This window comes from Aythya ferina, assembly GCF_964211825.1.
Source record: "Aythya ferina genome assembly, chromosome: Z".
NCBI lineage: Eukaryota > Metazoa > Chordata > Aves > Anseriformes > Anatidae > Aythya > Aythya ferina.
Genome location: NC_140299.1, coordinates 73006344 through 73020916, shown reverse-complemented (window position 1 = coordinate 73020916; position 14573 = coordinate 73006344). Strand labels below are relative to the sequence as shown.

General features: G+C 39.1%; 1 protein-coding gene across 35 annotated transcripts in view; it reads right to left on the bottom strand.

Annotated features, from left to right (window-relative positions):
- The window catches only part of ELAVL2 (ELAV like RNA binding protein 2), a 90159-nt gene that overhangs the window by 22016 nt on the left and 53570 nt on the right, over positions 1–14573 (bottom strand). For all 35 annotated transcript variants that reach the window (XM_084503369.1, XM_084503351.1, XM_084503365.1 and 32 more), the window contains one exon: positions 7283–7386. In XM_084503369.1, the coding sequence (XP_084359495.1) occupies positions 7283–7386 (104 nt within the window). The remainder of the gene's footprint in view (positions 1–7282; positions 7387–14573) is intronic.

Below are 14573 nucleotides of genomic sequence, written 5' to 3'. Positions count from 1 at the left end.
TAAAAACTGAAATCCTGTTAAGGACAAAAACAGAATCGGAGGTTTTCTCAGAAGTGCTTAAGGTAATGCAGGTAAAATGCTGTACTACGAGAAGTTTATCATACTACTATACGAGAAGGTAATTAAATTCACTGATGCCTTTCAACAATAAGATGAGAATTATGCACTATAATCACAGAACCACAATTCTGCTGACAGCTTTGCCTTTAGAGGGACTGTAGTGCGGAAGATTTAAAACCTGTAGTCATAATTATATCAGTATCTTTAAAGAGAGGAATCACTTAAAACTTTGAATATAAGTACAAAGAAAAGACAACAAATAAGAGGAGACTTAGACTCCAAACTCTGCTCTTCACATTTGGAGAAAAGACATTTTCACACTTTTCCAACTTTCTGTTAGTCCTCAAAGACCTCCCTACATACTTTGCTTTGTTCTTCCTATGTTCTTTCTTGACTCAGGGGGTGGTGAGGAACTGGCACAGGCTGCCCAGAGAAGCTGTGGATTCCCCATCCCTGGAGGTGTTCAAGGCCAGGTTAGATGAGGCCCTGAACAACCCGATCTATTGGGTGGCATCCCAGCCCATGGCATGGGGGGGTTGGAACTGGGTGATCCTTGAGGTCCCTTCCAACCCATGCCATTCTATGACTATGTTCTTGTGGAGGGCTGGATATTATCCTGGGTAGTCTTGTCATATGAAGTATGGAACACCATGGCTTTTACAGAACGTAACTCACATTTCTAATGCTGTTACACAATGGTTGTGGGAGAGTTGGGAGGGAGTATTCTTCACAGACAGAATTGTCTAGGTTGGAAGAGACCTCTAGACCATCAAGTCCAACCTCTGACCTAACACTAGCAAGTCCTCCACTAAACCACTAAATCGCTAAGTTCAACATCTAAATGTCTTTTAAAGACCTCCAGGGATGGTGACTCCACCACTTCCCTGGGCAGCCTGTTCCAATGCCTCACAACCCTCTCAGTAATGAAGTTCTTCCTAATATCCAACCTAAAACACCCTGGCACAACTTTAGCCCGTTCCCCCACGTCCTGTCACCAGGCACGTGGGTGATCAGAATCACTAACAAAATCTAAAAAAAAGGTGGGACCCAAATTCTTCTGTTCCTGAAACTGAAGTGAATCTGTTCACAACTTTTGCTCTCGGAAGGAAAAATGTGAACTTCAAGTTCTCCGTATTTGTGTTCAGTGAACTGCTGAGGACAAACACTGGCCAGAACATCTGCATTATTCATTTCACAAACACCTTGCAGAAATGCAAACAACCACATGTCCATTGACATTGTTACTGTTTTTATGGAAGATCTGAATCTACATAACCTTTCAGGAAAAGAAACTAACTGCATGGGTAAGATATCTAGAGTTGGTATTTAATGTCAAAAGTCACTAGCTTATTACTAGAGGTCAATCAATTTTTCACAAGGCTTCCACAATTTCTGAAGTACATCTGTATTTTACAATAACGGCAGCACTCTTATGGAGAAATCAAGTATTTTGATTTTTTAAAAAGCACAGACAGATCTCCATATTTGGAAATTTTAACACATTGGACACATGCAGAAAAGTTGTATTCTACTTAAAGGACTTTCCATAGCACTGGGAAGGTAGAAGACAGATGTGGTATTGGTGTCCCAGTATTAACAAACAGTTTAATTTTAGTTGATTTTTCTTACTGCTTGGAGCTCAGCTCTTGACCAATTTTCAGTCTTCCTTCAGCCCCATGGAGTACTTCCTGCCCCTTCTAACACATCCATTTTCATGCCAGACATCACACCACCAACACAGGCTCAGAAAGGAACCACTGCACGACCAGCTGCAAATCTGCTCAGCAGTCTTTGTGTGAGCTGCACTGGTCTGAGGGACCCTCTCACTGGCACAACAGCAGCAGACTCCTGCAAGAACTGATCAGGTGTGACAGAGCCCATCTGGGGACCAAACAGGAAACAAGCTATGCAATTGCAGGAGAGATGAGCACATTTTGAAGTTCAATCTGACATGCTGAGCTATTTTGCTTGGAGTAGTTAGGTATTAATGAAGAACCGTGTGTCCTGAGCATGGTTTACAGGAAGAGACAGCAACATGCATTCACAAGTGAATGCTCCTCTCAACGTTACTCAGCAACATGAAAAATAAGCACCACACATAAGCCGGTTAAGTAACATCCAAAGTCTGAAGGGATTTGAATTTCAGTGAAGAACAAATTTTACCTGGGGGTGAAAAGGCATGTGTGGGGTGGGGAGGGGGGGTTTAAGAAGGAAATGCTGTCAAAGCTTTAACTGTAACATAGCTAAACGGTTGTATAATTATCATTTATATAACTCCTGCAGAAACTTAAGGTAAAAAAACACCTTTACCTTTGTTCCAAGAAACATTGTTCTGCTGCTACAGATCTGCTAGAGCACTTCAATTTTACCTTGAGAATACAGTCCTGAGGTATTTAATTACCCTGTCAAGACCACTAAATGGTCTGGCACCATGCCCCTTCTCTGAATCTCTGCTGATTGATAGCATCAATAAAAATCACTAGCTTTAATTAAACCTTCAAACAGGATCCCCTTTTGCCACTCACTAGATCAATGTCCTTTAGTGCTGTAAGAACAAAATCAAGGAGGTAAAGAGGGTTTCTCTCACCTTCACAGCTCTTGCCCCCCGGTATTTTAATGGACTTTTTACTCAATTCATATATATTTCATCGTTCTCCAGGGAGATCAATGAAAAAATTAATATTGAAAATGACGCTACCAAAGTTTTCTTCTAAAAATATCAATGTTAGAGAAGACAATCTTTTTCTGCTGCACCAATATAGAAATCGAACCAGTATGCTTCTTTATTCTGCATTTTATTATATCCTGTGAAGTGTTTTCAAGAATACTATCAGAGGTACAAGTTCACAAGGGTGGAGACCTTAAGCTGCTACGATTGAGGACAATTTCCTTAAAATTACTGTAAATCTAAGTAATGGTTCACGGCACCAAGTGAAATTGCACATCATAAAGCCAAGTTTTAAGGACATGCTGACTCAGAGGACATTATCAAAATTGTGGCATGACATGCTTCAAGTATCCCCTTGCTGAACTGCACTTTTTTGGGCATGTGTAAAGCAAATAGCTCAGTATTCACTCTTCTGTTAAATTCATAACTAGCTGTTTTTAATTACACAGCTTTCTACAGTAGGGCAGTTAACTAGGTGATAATGATGACAAAGTAGGACTTGTGCATGTAGCCAAATAATTTGTCAAGCTTTCTTACAGCTTCCTGTTGTAATTATATTACATGTGAAGGCTGTTTTTTTTTTTTTAAACATATGCAAAGCTATGAAGGAGTGGGAGGAAAACCTACAGATTTAATATTTTAGATAAAATATTTCTTAAATCTGTATTCCCCTGACAGGTGATAATTACCCATGTAAACACTCTAATAGTCAAGAAAATAAAAAAAAAGAACTTGAAAGAGGAAGAAGCCCTACTAAATTTGATTTTTAAGAAGCACTAGCTAGGTAGAAGACAGATAATCAATGCTATCTTATAAAGAAGGATAACAGCTAGGCCAAACCATTTTTCCCCTCTACACTGCAGATTTCCATACATGCCTATACACGTGTCACCAGCATTGAGAACTAAGACAGCTATCTGCCAGCTCCTGTACAGAGAGGCTCTGCTGCTTCAGGCCCTCTCATGCTGGAGAGCTGCAGGGCGGACAGAGGGAAGTTCCTCGGCCCTACTTCACCTTGTGAGGGGGAAACAAACACGATGTTACTCTATTGCTGTGTCCCTTGGGAGCTCTGATCCACCAAAGACCACATCCATCACTCATACACCCCAGCATCCACAGACAACAGCCAGGCTGAGGTTTCCCTGTGTCCTCCTGGTAGCCCCAATTGACATTAAAACCTGCCTCTTATTCAGGATCTTACACAGCTCTGTACCAGTTCAAGGACAGGATATTTGTTTGCCCTTTCCATTCCTTTTTAGACTTATTAGCACTGAAGGCATTTACAACACACCAAAAGGTATGGCCACACAGATAACCTCACAATAAATTCATCTGAGTCTTTTTGATGGAGCTTTCCCAGGAATGAGGGCAGGAAAAGTCACTGATGATCTCCCCTCCTTCCAGGCAGAAACCAAATAACAAAATGTGCACTGAATTTTCTTATTCCTTTGCAAAAGGAATGATGACACTTGCATGCTGTTTGCTCCTCAGAGTTTTTCAGACTTGGGAAGAAGAGATCTTTTTGTAACAAAATAAATGAAAAAAACAAAAACCAAATCAATGAACAAGCGAATGGGTAAGCAGAAAGATCGCTCAAGGCACAGAAATCCATGTTCTCTGTTCTATTTAAGAGCCAATGAAAAAGTACTTTCCAGCAGCAGTTTCTTCTGAAAAAAAAAAAAAAAAAAAGCCATAGCAAGTCTTTCACCTCTCTGATACAGCTTGCTTTCACACTGAAGTTGCATAATTCAGTGAAGCCCAAAATTCACAGGCTACCTGCAATATAAATACACCAACTTAAAAGTATTTCATAAAGCTTTCCAAAGGACAGCCCTCCCTCTAAAAAGGTAGCATGTAATTGGTTTCAATGTTGCTACCCACACAGAAAAAACGTAAGCCAGCAATCTGCAAATTTGTGGTTTCAGTACATTTTACTTCAAAAGAACAGTAGGTGGCAGCCCTTTTAGGGATGGAGGAATGTAACCAGTGACTGTGGAAAAGCAGCAGCGGGTCAGATGTAAATGTCATGCACCCAATACAGAACACCACAGACTGGGATCAGGACAGTTCCCTCTGAGCAGGAATGCTCCCACTTCAGCCTCTACATGGAGGTATCAGCTACAGACAAATAGGAACACTGTGGTCCCTGAACCATTATGAAGGCTGGTCCTGGTCTTGAGAGCTCAGAAATAACACCTCAAGTCTTGAAACACATTAGGAATCCTTCTAGCCTCTTCTTCTCCTGCAGTGTGGAAGGAGGTAAAGACAGCCTCTTTAAACAGTACATAGGGAGAATCCAGTCATGAAAAGTTGGCCTGAAATATGGCTTACCCCCAAGAAGGGATAAGGGAATAAAGCAGCCTTTCCCCGGGTGATGTACACTAACATTGAAAGATGCTGCTGAAATTGACCAGAACTAAACATGGGTAGCTAGAGTCATTATTTGCCATGTAACATGAGAAAAAGCCACATTCAGAGATACTTTCTTCTAAATAAAGAGATTACAACTATTTTGTTTGCTTTACCTTAGCACTTGAAGAAGGCAAGAAAGGAAAAGCAGTGTCATCCCAAACCTCCATCTATTTTCACTTTTTCCCCCCCCAGACTTTTTTTTTTTTTAAACAATACATTTCTATTTGCAGAAATTTGGTGATGTTTACATTAATCACTCAGGGGCAATGGGTGCAAGCTGGAACATTGGAGGTTCTGCTTAAATGTAAGACAACTTTTTCATGGTGAAACTGGAACAGGCTGCCCAGGGGTGTTGTCTCCTTCTCTGGAGACATTCAAAACCCGCCTGGATGCATTCCTGTGTGACCTGATCTACGTGTTCCTACTCCAGCCAGGGGACTGGACTAGATCTTTCAAGGTCCCTTTCAATCCCTAACAACCTGTTATTCTGTAAACTGAAAGATGACCAAGAAGTCATATGCTGGAAACATAAATTCAAGTCACCAGAACCCCCTGTAAGGAATCTATTTGATTTGGGAAGCCTGGATTGATTCTCTGTATACACCATCCTTTTCCTTTGAATATTTACATAGTCCACAGAACTTGTCATCCTGAGCAGATGCATTTCTTATTTTTGCAGTCTAAGATATATCTAAGATACAACATACCTGTAACATTACTGGAGAGCTAATCCATGCCCCTTTCTCCCAGAAGACTGCTTTATAAGCTGCACAAGCTTTGGGCGTACTAAATGGCTTTCTTCCATATTCCCTCACCAAATAGAACATGGGAGAGGCTGCCTTCAGGCAAGCCTACTAAAAGCAAGTAGGTAACTTTCTGCAAAGCATCTATCCAAGTCTTTCCACGACTCAATGTTTATTCACTGCAGCATATGTAAGTTACAAATAGCATCATGCATTTAATAAACCTCATGAATCCAGAACAGTTTGGGCAATCTACCTGAATTCATGCTATCTTTTATTTGCCTGCTATTTTTTAAGTTGCTCAGCATTGCTTTTTAACTCCAAAGCCTTTACAAGGTGAGCTTTATCTTACAGCTCAAATATGACCCTAGTTAGAGGGCAGTCACTGTCCAAGTGATCAGCTAGCAAACCCTGCTGTTTAATGAGAAAGAATAGGCTGACTGGCCCCAGTGCTGCCTCCAGGCACGAACACCTGTGAAACACATTCAAAGGCCCCCATTCCCTGACAATTTTATTTCATCTCCTTTCCTAAGATTTCAGAGTCCAAACAATTGCTCAAATCGATATCCTCACTCTTCTGATAATGGAGTAATTGCTTAATGCTACATTTCCAAGGTATTAATGTGAAACTGTAGGACACATGAATAACATGTGCTAATTACAGTCATTTCCCCATCACCACAACCCCACCTTTGGAGACATTTAAAGCCATTTTATAAGAAAGAATAAAATGTGATTAAATGTGGTTGGAGTGAAGAAAAAAACAGTTGGTAAGAAGTCTCAAGATTCCTTTCTCTAGAAATTGAGGGAATTGAATTTAGTTAACAAGAGGTGCAGTTGTTACAACATAAACTGAAAAAGCAGGAAACCCTAACATTGGAGAAAAACAAGGCATATAAATATGGAACAACCTTGAAATCCAGTAATTCACAGACCTTTATAAACAAACCAGTTATCTCAGCATTTCGTTTTAAGGATGTGAGAGAATACTCCTTTAGGCTGCAACTGTCTTGTTTAATAAGCAAATTATACTGTCTTCTTTGCAAAAAAAAAAAGAAAAGTAGGAAGCACACAGTGCAATCTTCAGACTATATGCAATACTGAATTTATTACTTAAGCATGCAAAGCATATGATCTGATGTCACCTAATTGAGATATCACCTAATTTAAGCTCAAATATAAAATATTAACCATTATCATACATACCAATTTTGTATATTCAATTATAATCTCTAGGTGGACTAGAGGACTAATCATCTGCTCCATGGTGAAGTCCTAGGCAATTTTATTAACATTAGCAGAATGCTTACGTTGTACTTGGAAAGGAAAAATGCATCATGCATCTTAACAAGAAGTCAAAACACTTCTGTTTCTTTAAACCATAAAGCACACTACATACTTTTATTGTTTTAGTTTGAAGTCTCAATCCATTCAGAGTGTTGATAGCTTTTTCGGCATCCTTGGGATCAACGTAGTTCACAAAACCATAACCCAAGCTCTGTCCTGATAAAACAGAGGAAGAAGAATGAATGTTAGTACTGCTATGCTACACAACAGATAACTAAAGGTGTTAAGAACTTCTATGGGCACATTGAGCAAAAAATTGCTTATATTGAAGAACAATTATCTGCCTCAATGAAGTTTCAAAGGCTTACATCTTATTTTTCCAATAAGCCTGGGGGCTTTAGCTTCCTCTGCTCCCATTGGCTGCCCTAAGTTCAACGCAGAAAGGGCTACAGTCATTTTAATGAAGGACTTAAATAGCTATGTGAAATATGTTCAGGATTTTGTTATGAACCATTAGAGATAAGAGGAAGCGCAGGACCTTCCAAGTTAAAATATCAGAAATTCACCATTAAAATATCAGAAATCCACTATTCGCTCCTCAAATTTTTAGTTGAATATGGAAAATATAGCAAAAGTCTGTAATGGTATATGAAAATAAGTGCATTTCAAACATACTTAGTATCAGAATTTGAGACAAGAGATCTTTGGAGCAGAACATTTCTACAGATGTTACACACTAAGTGGAGCCTCACAGTAACAAGGGGTTTAAAAGGTAATTTTGTTCTATATTCAAGCCAACTGCCACAAATAACTGGATATCAGTCAAATACAATTAGAATAAAAATGCAACATTATCAGGTTCTTTACATATCTGAATTTTTACATATCTGAATTACACAATTCACATCACATATGACTATAAAGCATTGTAAATAGCTCTTAATCAGAACCACAGCCCATTTCTAACACTATTGTGTATGAGCACTTAAACCCTTGAGACTTTAGCTGTAGACGTCTCAAACTTCAAAGCCTGGAACATATCTGCCTTCAGCAGCATACTACATTGAGAAGTTTTTTAATGCACAAGAACAGAAACAGGTACCAAAATTTAACGCAGTGAGAGGATACTACTGAACAGATGGATCCTTCATTAGCACAGACCTTTTAAAAGGTTTAAAATCCTATAATTCTCGACTATTATTTTTTAACAAAATGAAAAATTAGGTCCAAAAAACAGAGTCAAAAGACAAAGCAATGGGAAGCATCCAACATAGCCCAATCACAAGAAGTTAGTTTAAGAGATTATTTGGAGGCACAGTTTGTAGAGAGGATAAACACTATTACATAATGCACAAGTGGCAAATTAATTAATTGCCAGGAAAGATCAAGAAGCATCCATGCTGTATCTAATTCTCATGTACCTAAATAGCACATATTAAATATGCAAAGCAAAAAAGATGCAACGTTTGCAACTATTTAGGACAGACAAAGCCCCACCACTGCTGGCATTTTGTACGAGTTAGCCTACCACAGCACTGAAAGTTCAGAAGACAACCCCCTCTCCCAGGCTACACTCATTCTTCACTGTGCATTATTCTGGGGAGGCAATGAACAAAAAATAAACTGTCTAGAAGCAGCTTTAAACAAGTTAACATATACAACGTTATTAACAGCAAAACATCAATAAAAAAAAAAAAACATCAAAAACAAGGCAAAGCCTGGAGTAGCCTGCTCTAGACATCCCTATTCTGAGCAGGGGGTTGTACTTCATGATCTGCAGATTCCAGCCTTCAATCTCAGTTTTGTAACAATATAGAAACATGCAGAAGCATTTTTGTGTTCATTTATGGCTTACCTAGATATAGCTAAGTTCTCTATCCTAGAAGTGATTTTTCCCTTATTAGTTTGATTACAGCAGAGCAATTTCTATACCTGTCACCTCCATCACTCCCACTGTCTGCAGAAACTCTTCCCTGCAGTGTCTCAAAAAAGAGCAACTTAAACAAATGTCTTTTTTGTGCACAGCTTTTATTTTTGTCTTATTTCCTAAGGCAGAATTCTGATGTTTGGTGTTATTAGTTTTGCTCTAGGAAAAAAAACTTATTTAAACCACAACCTTAGAAAAACAAAATCTAAGACAAAGCTATTTCATGTAAGATGTTCCCAACAAGCTACTATTTCCAGAGTATAGAAAAAGATGTGCAGAGACTTTCACTCTTCTTTTTGTGATTTTATTTTTCACACAAAAACAACCAGCCCACTGCAGGCAAACAGTATCCAACCATTACAAAGGATACTATTCATTCCCAGTTCTTCCAGACAACGACTTAGTTAAGCTTTGTTAACATTAGTAGATTCATCAAGTTATACAAAAATCTAGCAATTTCCTCAAGAGAAGCTTGAACTAATTTCTGTAGGCTTATTCTGTTACTTTACAATTAAAAAATGCTTTCACTGTAATGGCGATCAAACACTGGAGCATGGTCAAACACCAGATCTCCAGAGCTCCCTTCTACCCTTTATGATTCTGTGCATCCTTTGTGATTCTTTATCCCAAAATAAAACCGAAATAAGTTATCATAAAAATTCAAAGGTATTTAAGTCCGACATTCCAAAGCCCTTCTTATAACTCTGAAGATGGTTAAGAGGTAAGATTTTCTAAATAGCGACAAGTGAAATTTTGTCTGACAATCAGTGGTTTAGTTGCATGATATCAACCATTAAAAGTAAAAAATAAATCACTTTGTTCACAGATGCCCATGAGAAGATGAAACTTGGCTCTCAACAAGCAATACAAATAGTTGGAAATTGAATCTGATTTACTCCGATCGGATAGACGCTTGAAGGGCTTTGAAGGGCTGCTCTTAGCTCTTTAGTCCAGGGAAGATGATTAAGAGGTTTGCCAGTTCACATACAGATGGCTGAGTTCTAGAAAATCCAGACAAACATTCCTGACAAAGCACTAGAAGCATCTAACTCAAACAACCCATCAGGTATCCCAATTATTGCAAAGTGTCCCTGACAGCTAGTGGTATCCCCCACCTCTCCAACCCCCAAACACACACACACTTTTGGGGGAAACAAAGTGAGTTAAGAGGACTTAAAAACCAAGTTCTCCTCAAGTTTTTCAATGTCTCACAAGACTTCAGTACTAACCTGTGCTAACACCAATGTGTACCTAAAACACCCAGGGGAAGTGCCACCTGACTAGGTTCAGATGGGGGAAGAGCGAAAAGCAGCCTATTTGTTGCACACACATTTCACTCATTGCTTGAAATTGAAGGTAGCTGGACAGGTTCTGGACAGGTTCTCATTCAGTGCAGAGGAGTCTTCTCCTCAATATGTACACCCCTTGCTTTCTAAACTAACTGCACAGAAACTAGATGCACTTAAACCAAATCATCCACTATACAGAAGACAAACATCATTATTTAACAATCATAATCACTAATTTGTGTTGCCTGAAGCTAAAGATTAAGCCAAACACTGACAGAAAATTGCTCTGGACTTTTTCATCTGTGACTCTTTCGTAACAGCTAATTCCACACACACCAAGGTAGAAATCGTCTGCAAATCACACCTGTTTTCAAGTCCAGTAACACACTTAAGCACACTTGCCTCAATGCTTCTTGTGGTTACTTCACAGCACTTTTTAAAGCTGTTTCTGTATACTTTCTACAGGATTTTATGCTTGGGACACAAGGACACTATGAATATTAAACAGTGTGGTGTAGGTTAAAGAAGCACCGAGTACTGGGTAAGAGAAGAAATCAATTGAAGTAAGACAAGACAAAGTAACAAGATTACCTGGAAGGAAAAAATCTGTATTAGAGCAAATAGAACATTCCTAAAAACAGGGCCTCTTAACCAGGTATCATCACCAGTAAGGCAAAAAGCAAAAACACAGAGCTGGACAGGGAAGCTCAATAGAGCATTACTTCCTCTCCACCTCAAGGAAAACAGGACAGATGTGGAACTGACTCTCCTGAACCTTATAACTTTTCACTTAAGAGGTGGCCTCTCCCACAAGCTACTAAAACCTGTAACCATATGATCACACCATCATCGCCTCATAGTAAGACTATCAATAGGAACAGAAACTAATCTTTTACTGTTACACCACGAGGAAAAACAGTTTGACTTTTCTTTCAAGAAACTTTGGTAAGAGACCACACACAGCAGCAAAACTGCCTCTCACAATCCTGTAAAACAAAAAGAACTTAAAGCAAAGGTTATTTAAAGCAAAGGTTAGTCTGAAAATTCATATTAATGACATTTCATGTGTTACTGGCACTTGTAACAAAATCACATTTGAGCCTGAGTGCCATAAAAGGCTTTTTTTTTTTTTTTTGAGCTAGTGAGCTAGTTCCATTCTGCTCAGGCTGTTTCACAACTGACTACTAAAAAGGAAGCCTATTAAAACATTGTGCACAGCTGCAAAAGCACAAAGAAAATCCTCTGCTGCACAACACTGAAAGTCTCAATAGGATGCTACCCACAGAGAAATTTGTCCTACAGAGTATATGTAAGAGAAGCAATGTCTGTTGTCCATTCTTAATGATTTGCTTTTTTATGTAGAAGCAATATTCCTTAAAGCAGAATAAAGCCCTTTTAATATAACTGGTAAAACATTTTCCTACTTCTGTGGACAAAAAACGTTCACGTTTCTGAATGGAAATAATCACACTCTATATCCTGTTAATTAAGATATGCTAAAGGATTTTTTTGGTTATTTTCGGCAACTGCCTCAAGATTTCTAAGTAGACTGATTACAGCAGAGTCCTATTCACAAGAACTGAATTTTAGAAGCAAAGATCATGTGGACACTTCGGCTGGGCTACTGTAGTGGCGGTGGAGTGAAGGAATTACAAGATTGAGAAACTTAATTGGTTGCTTAACTGGTTGTTCAATAAATCCACATCAAATCTTATTCTTCCTTTGGTAACTCAAGGATTTGTGGAGTCAAAGAAAAATATAGCATGAAATTACACCATACATTGCCATGAAGCACAGCTATTTATATTGTTTAGAAGAGGTTACTACTTAGTCACAGAATGCTCAAAATCCATTACAAGCTATTTCGCTTGGCCATCATTATTTACTTCTGTAGTTCTTTCACATAAGCTTGGGAAGGAATAGGAGATCTAGACAGAAGATTTATTTATTTCATGCTTTATTACCTTGTTACTATCCAAATAGTTCATGAAGAAGTCATAAGCAAGAAGGTAAAGAGGACTAGTGATATGAAAGAAAAAGGTACTGGTGCTGGCCAAACATCACTTACTAACTAAAGAAGTCCTCTACTGGAGAAGTTTCATGTAGCTAAGTATTTCGTGCATGAACACAAAACTGGTGGTGTCTCCTTGCTATTATTTATCTATTAACAGGCAGTTTTTATGGGCTGAACAGCAAATGGTAATCACCTGTCCAAGCCAGCAATTTACATCTCCACTGCAGTAAGGGCAGCACCTACAACCAGAAGAAAGTAATAAAAGACAAGGACAACAGTCTTTATTGTTCCTAGATACTCTATACATAATTAAAACATCCTAGTAGTTTGTAGTAGGTTTGTCTCTTTTTACTGTTTTATCTAAGCAGCCTGTTTTGGTGGATATACAGAACTTATTTCTGAACAGTGAGTTTTGAGTACGCTGGAACATAAGGAAAAACTGGAAGACTGAAAGAGACACACTAAACTAAGTTATTTACCCATACCAACCCTGTTTTCTTCTTTCAAAGAAACATGCATTAAAAGAAACATGCGTTCATGCGTTAAGGTTCTCTTACATTAAGAGTATTATGCAAACACCTGAGCCAGGCCATTCAGTCCAACCATGGGAATTCCCAACTAGGAATTAATATCCTGTTTTACAGCCACTCCTCTCAACTTTCTAGGGTTAGTGGCTTGCCTGACAAATATTCTTTTAAGAAAAAACATTCTTGCCAACCGTCATTTCCTTCCTTTTTCCTTCTAGGAACAGCTGCAGCACCCACAGGTAATGGCTTTTCTTTAAAAATGCCATTAGAACTGTCACGTAACAGCTAAATTCCTTCTTGCTGCATTTCCACAAAAGGACAGGAAGGGCAAGAGTCTTCAGATCAGACAGCTTTCTTGAAGGACAAGTTAAGGAGACCCTCTCCCTTTGACTACTGTACCTGTAAAACAGAAGTAACTAAAAAAAGGTATGACTAAAGTGTGCACCAAAAGAAAACTTCTGTAAGGAGACAGTTGTCTGTGAAGCGCCTTCTTTCTGCAGTGGACAAAGGATGACAAGTGTTTTGTAACAGACCTTGGAGTGGAAGATGGCTGTAATGCTTCTGTTACATTTTCAACCCAAGAGCTACCACTTGGTTTCAGGAGGAATGTACTTGTAAAGCCTGTAGGCAGCTCAGAACCAAGAAGAAATACTAATTCAGACAAGCGCCCAAAGCAGCATCTTCAACAGCTCTTTACTCAATGCTGCTGGGCTGGATGCGCAGTAAGAGGGAGTTCAGCCATCTGAACTGTGCAGTCCTGTTAACGAGGCTTTGCCTGAAAGTGCTCAAGTGTCATTTACAATCTGCTACACCTTAAGAGAAAGGCTTGAAATGTAGGCAAGTATGAGCTTTAACTTAACAGATGTTAAACGAGCCCTTTTGAAAGCTACTTCTAAAACACAGCTAAGGCTGTATCACACGAAGGTGAAGTCCCTGAGAGGCCACAAATGCGCAGTCAACTCAAGTGCTGCGTTTTCAGTTGTCCTGGAGCATTTTATCTCTTGAAAAACGATGCATGTTGTTCTGTCTGACAGCATGGTTAGAGAGCAGTTGATTAGCATGGAAGTTTTATTTCGTGACTGATTAAAGCATCTTGGTAAATTACAAGGCTTCCCTGTATTTTTTTTTTTTTTGGGGGGGGGGGGGGGGGAGGGAAGTGGGAGAGAGGCAGAACCATTTTGTCCCCAGGAATTTCTGCCAATATCAAGCCTACCTGTCCAGTTGTCTGCTGAGTCTATGTCTTCACAATTCTTCTATTTCAAGAGCTAATGTTGAAGATGATTTTCCAACACACATCCCAGACAAAATCCAAAACTACTCCTGTAGAACTTTGTATTTTTTGCTTGAGCACATGGTGTTTTTTTCAGCCCTGCTCCACTAGTATATACACTGGCAATTTTTCCAGGTGACTAAGAGGTGCAGAAAAAAAACAGCAGCATCAAAACTAGAAAAGTTTCTATTCCTACATTTTTTCCTGTGGTCAATCACTTGCTTTATTTCAACCTGCACTCCCCACTTGCATGAACCAAAGGACTTGTAAGAGAAACACAGAGAGAAGTCTGAAAGGTTGGCACACCCACCACACGAGGGAGTCCTTGGCTGCTTTGTTTCATAGGACTGCAAGACCTAACACAAGGGCTGAACAA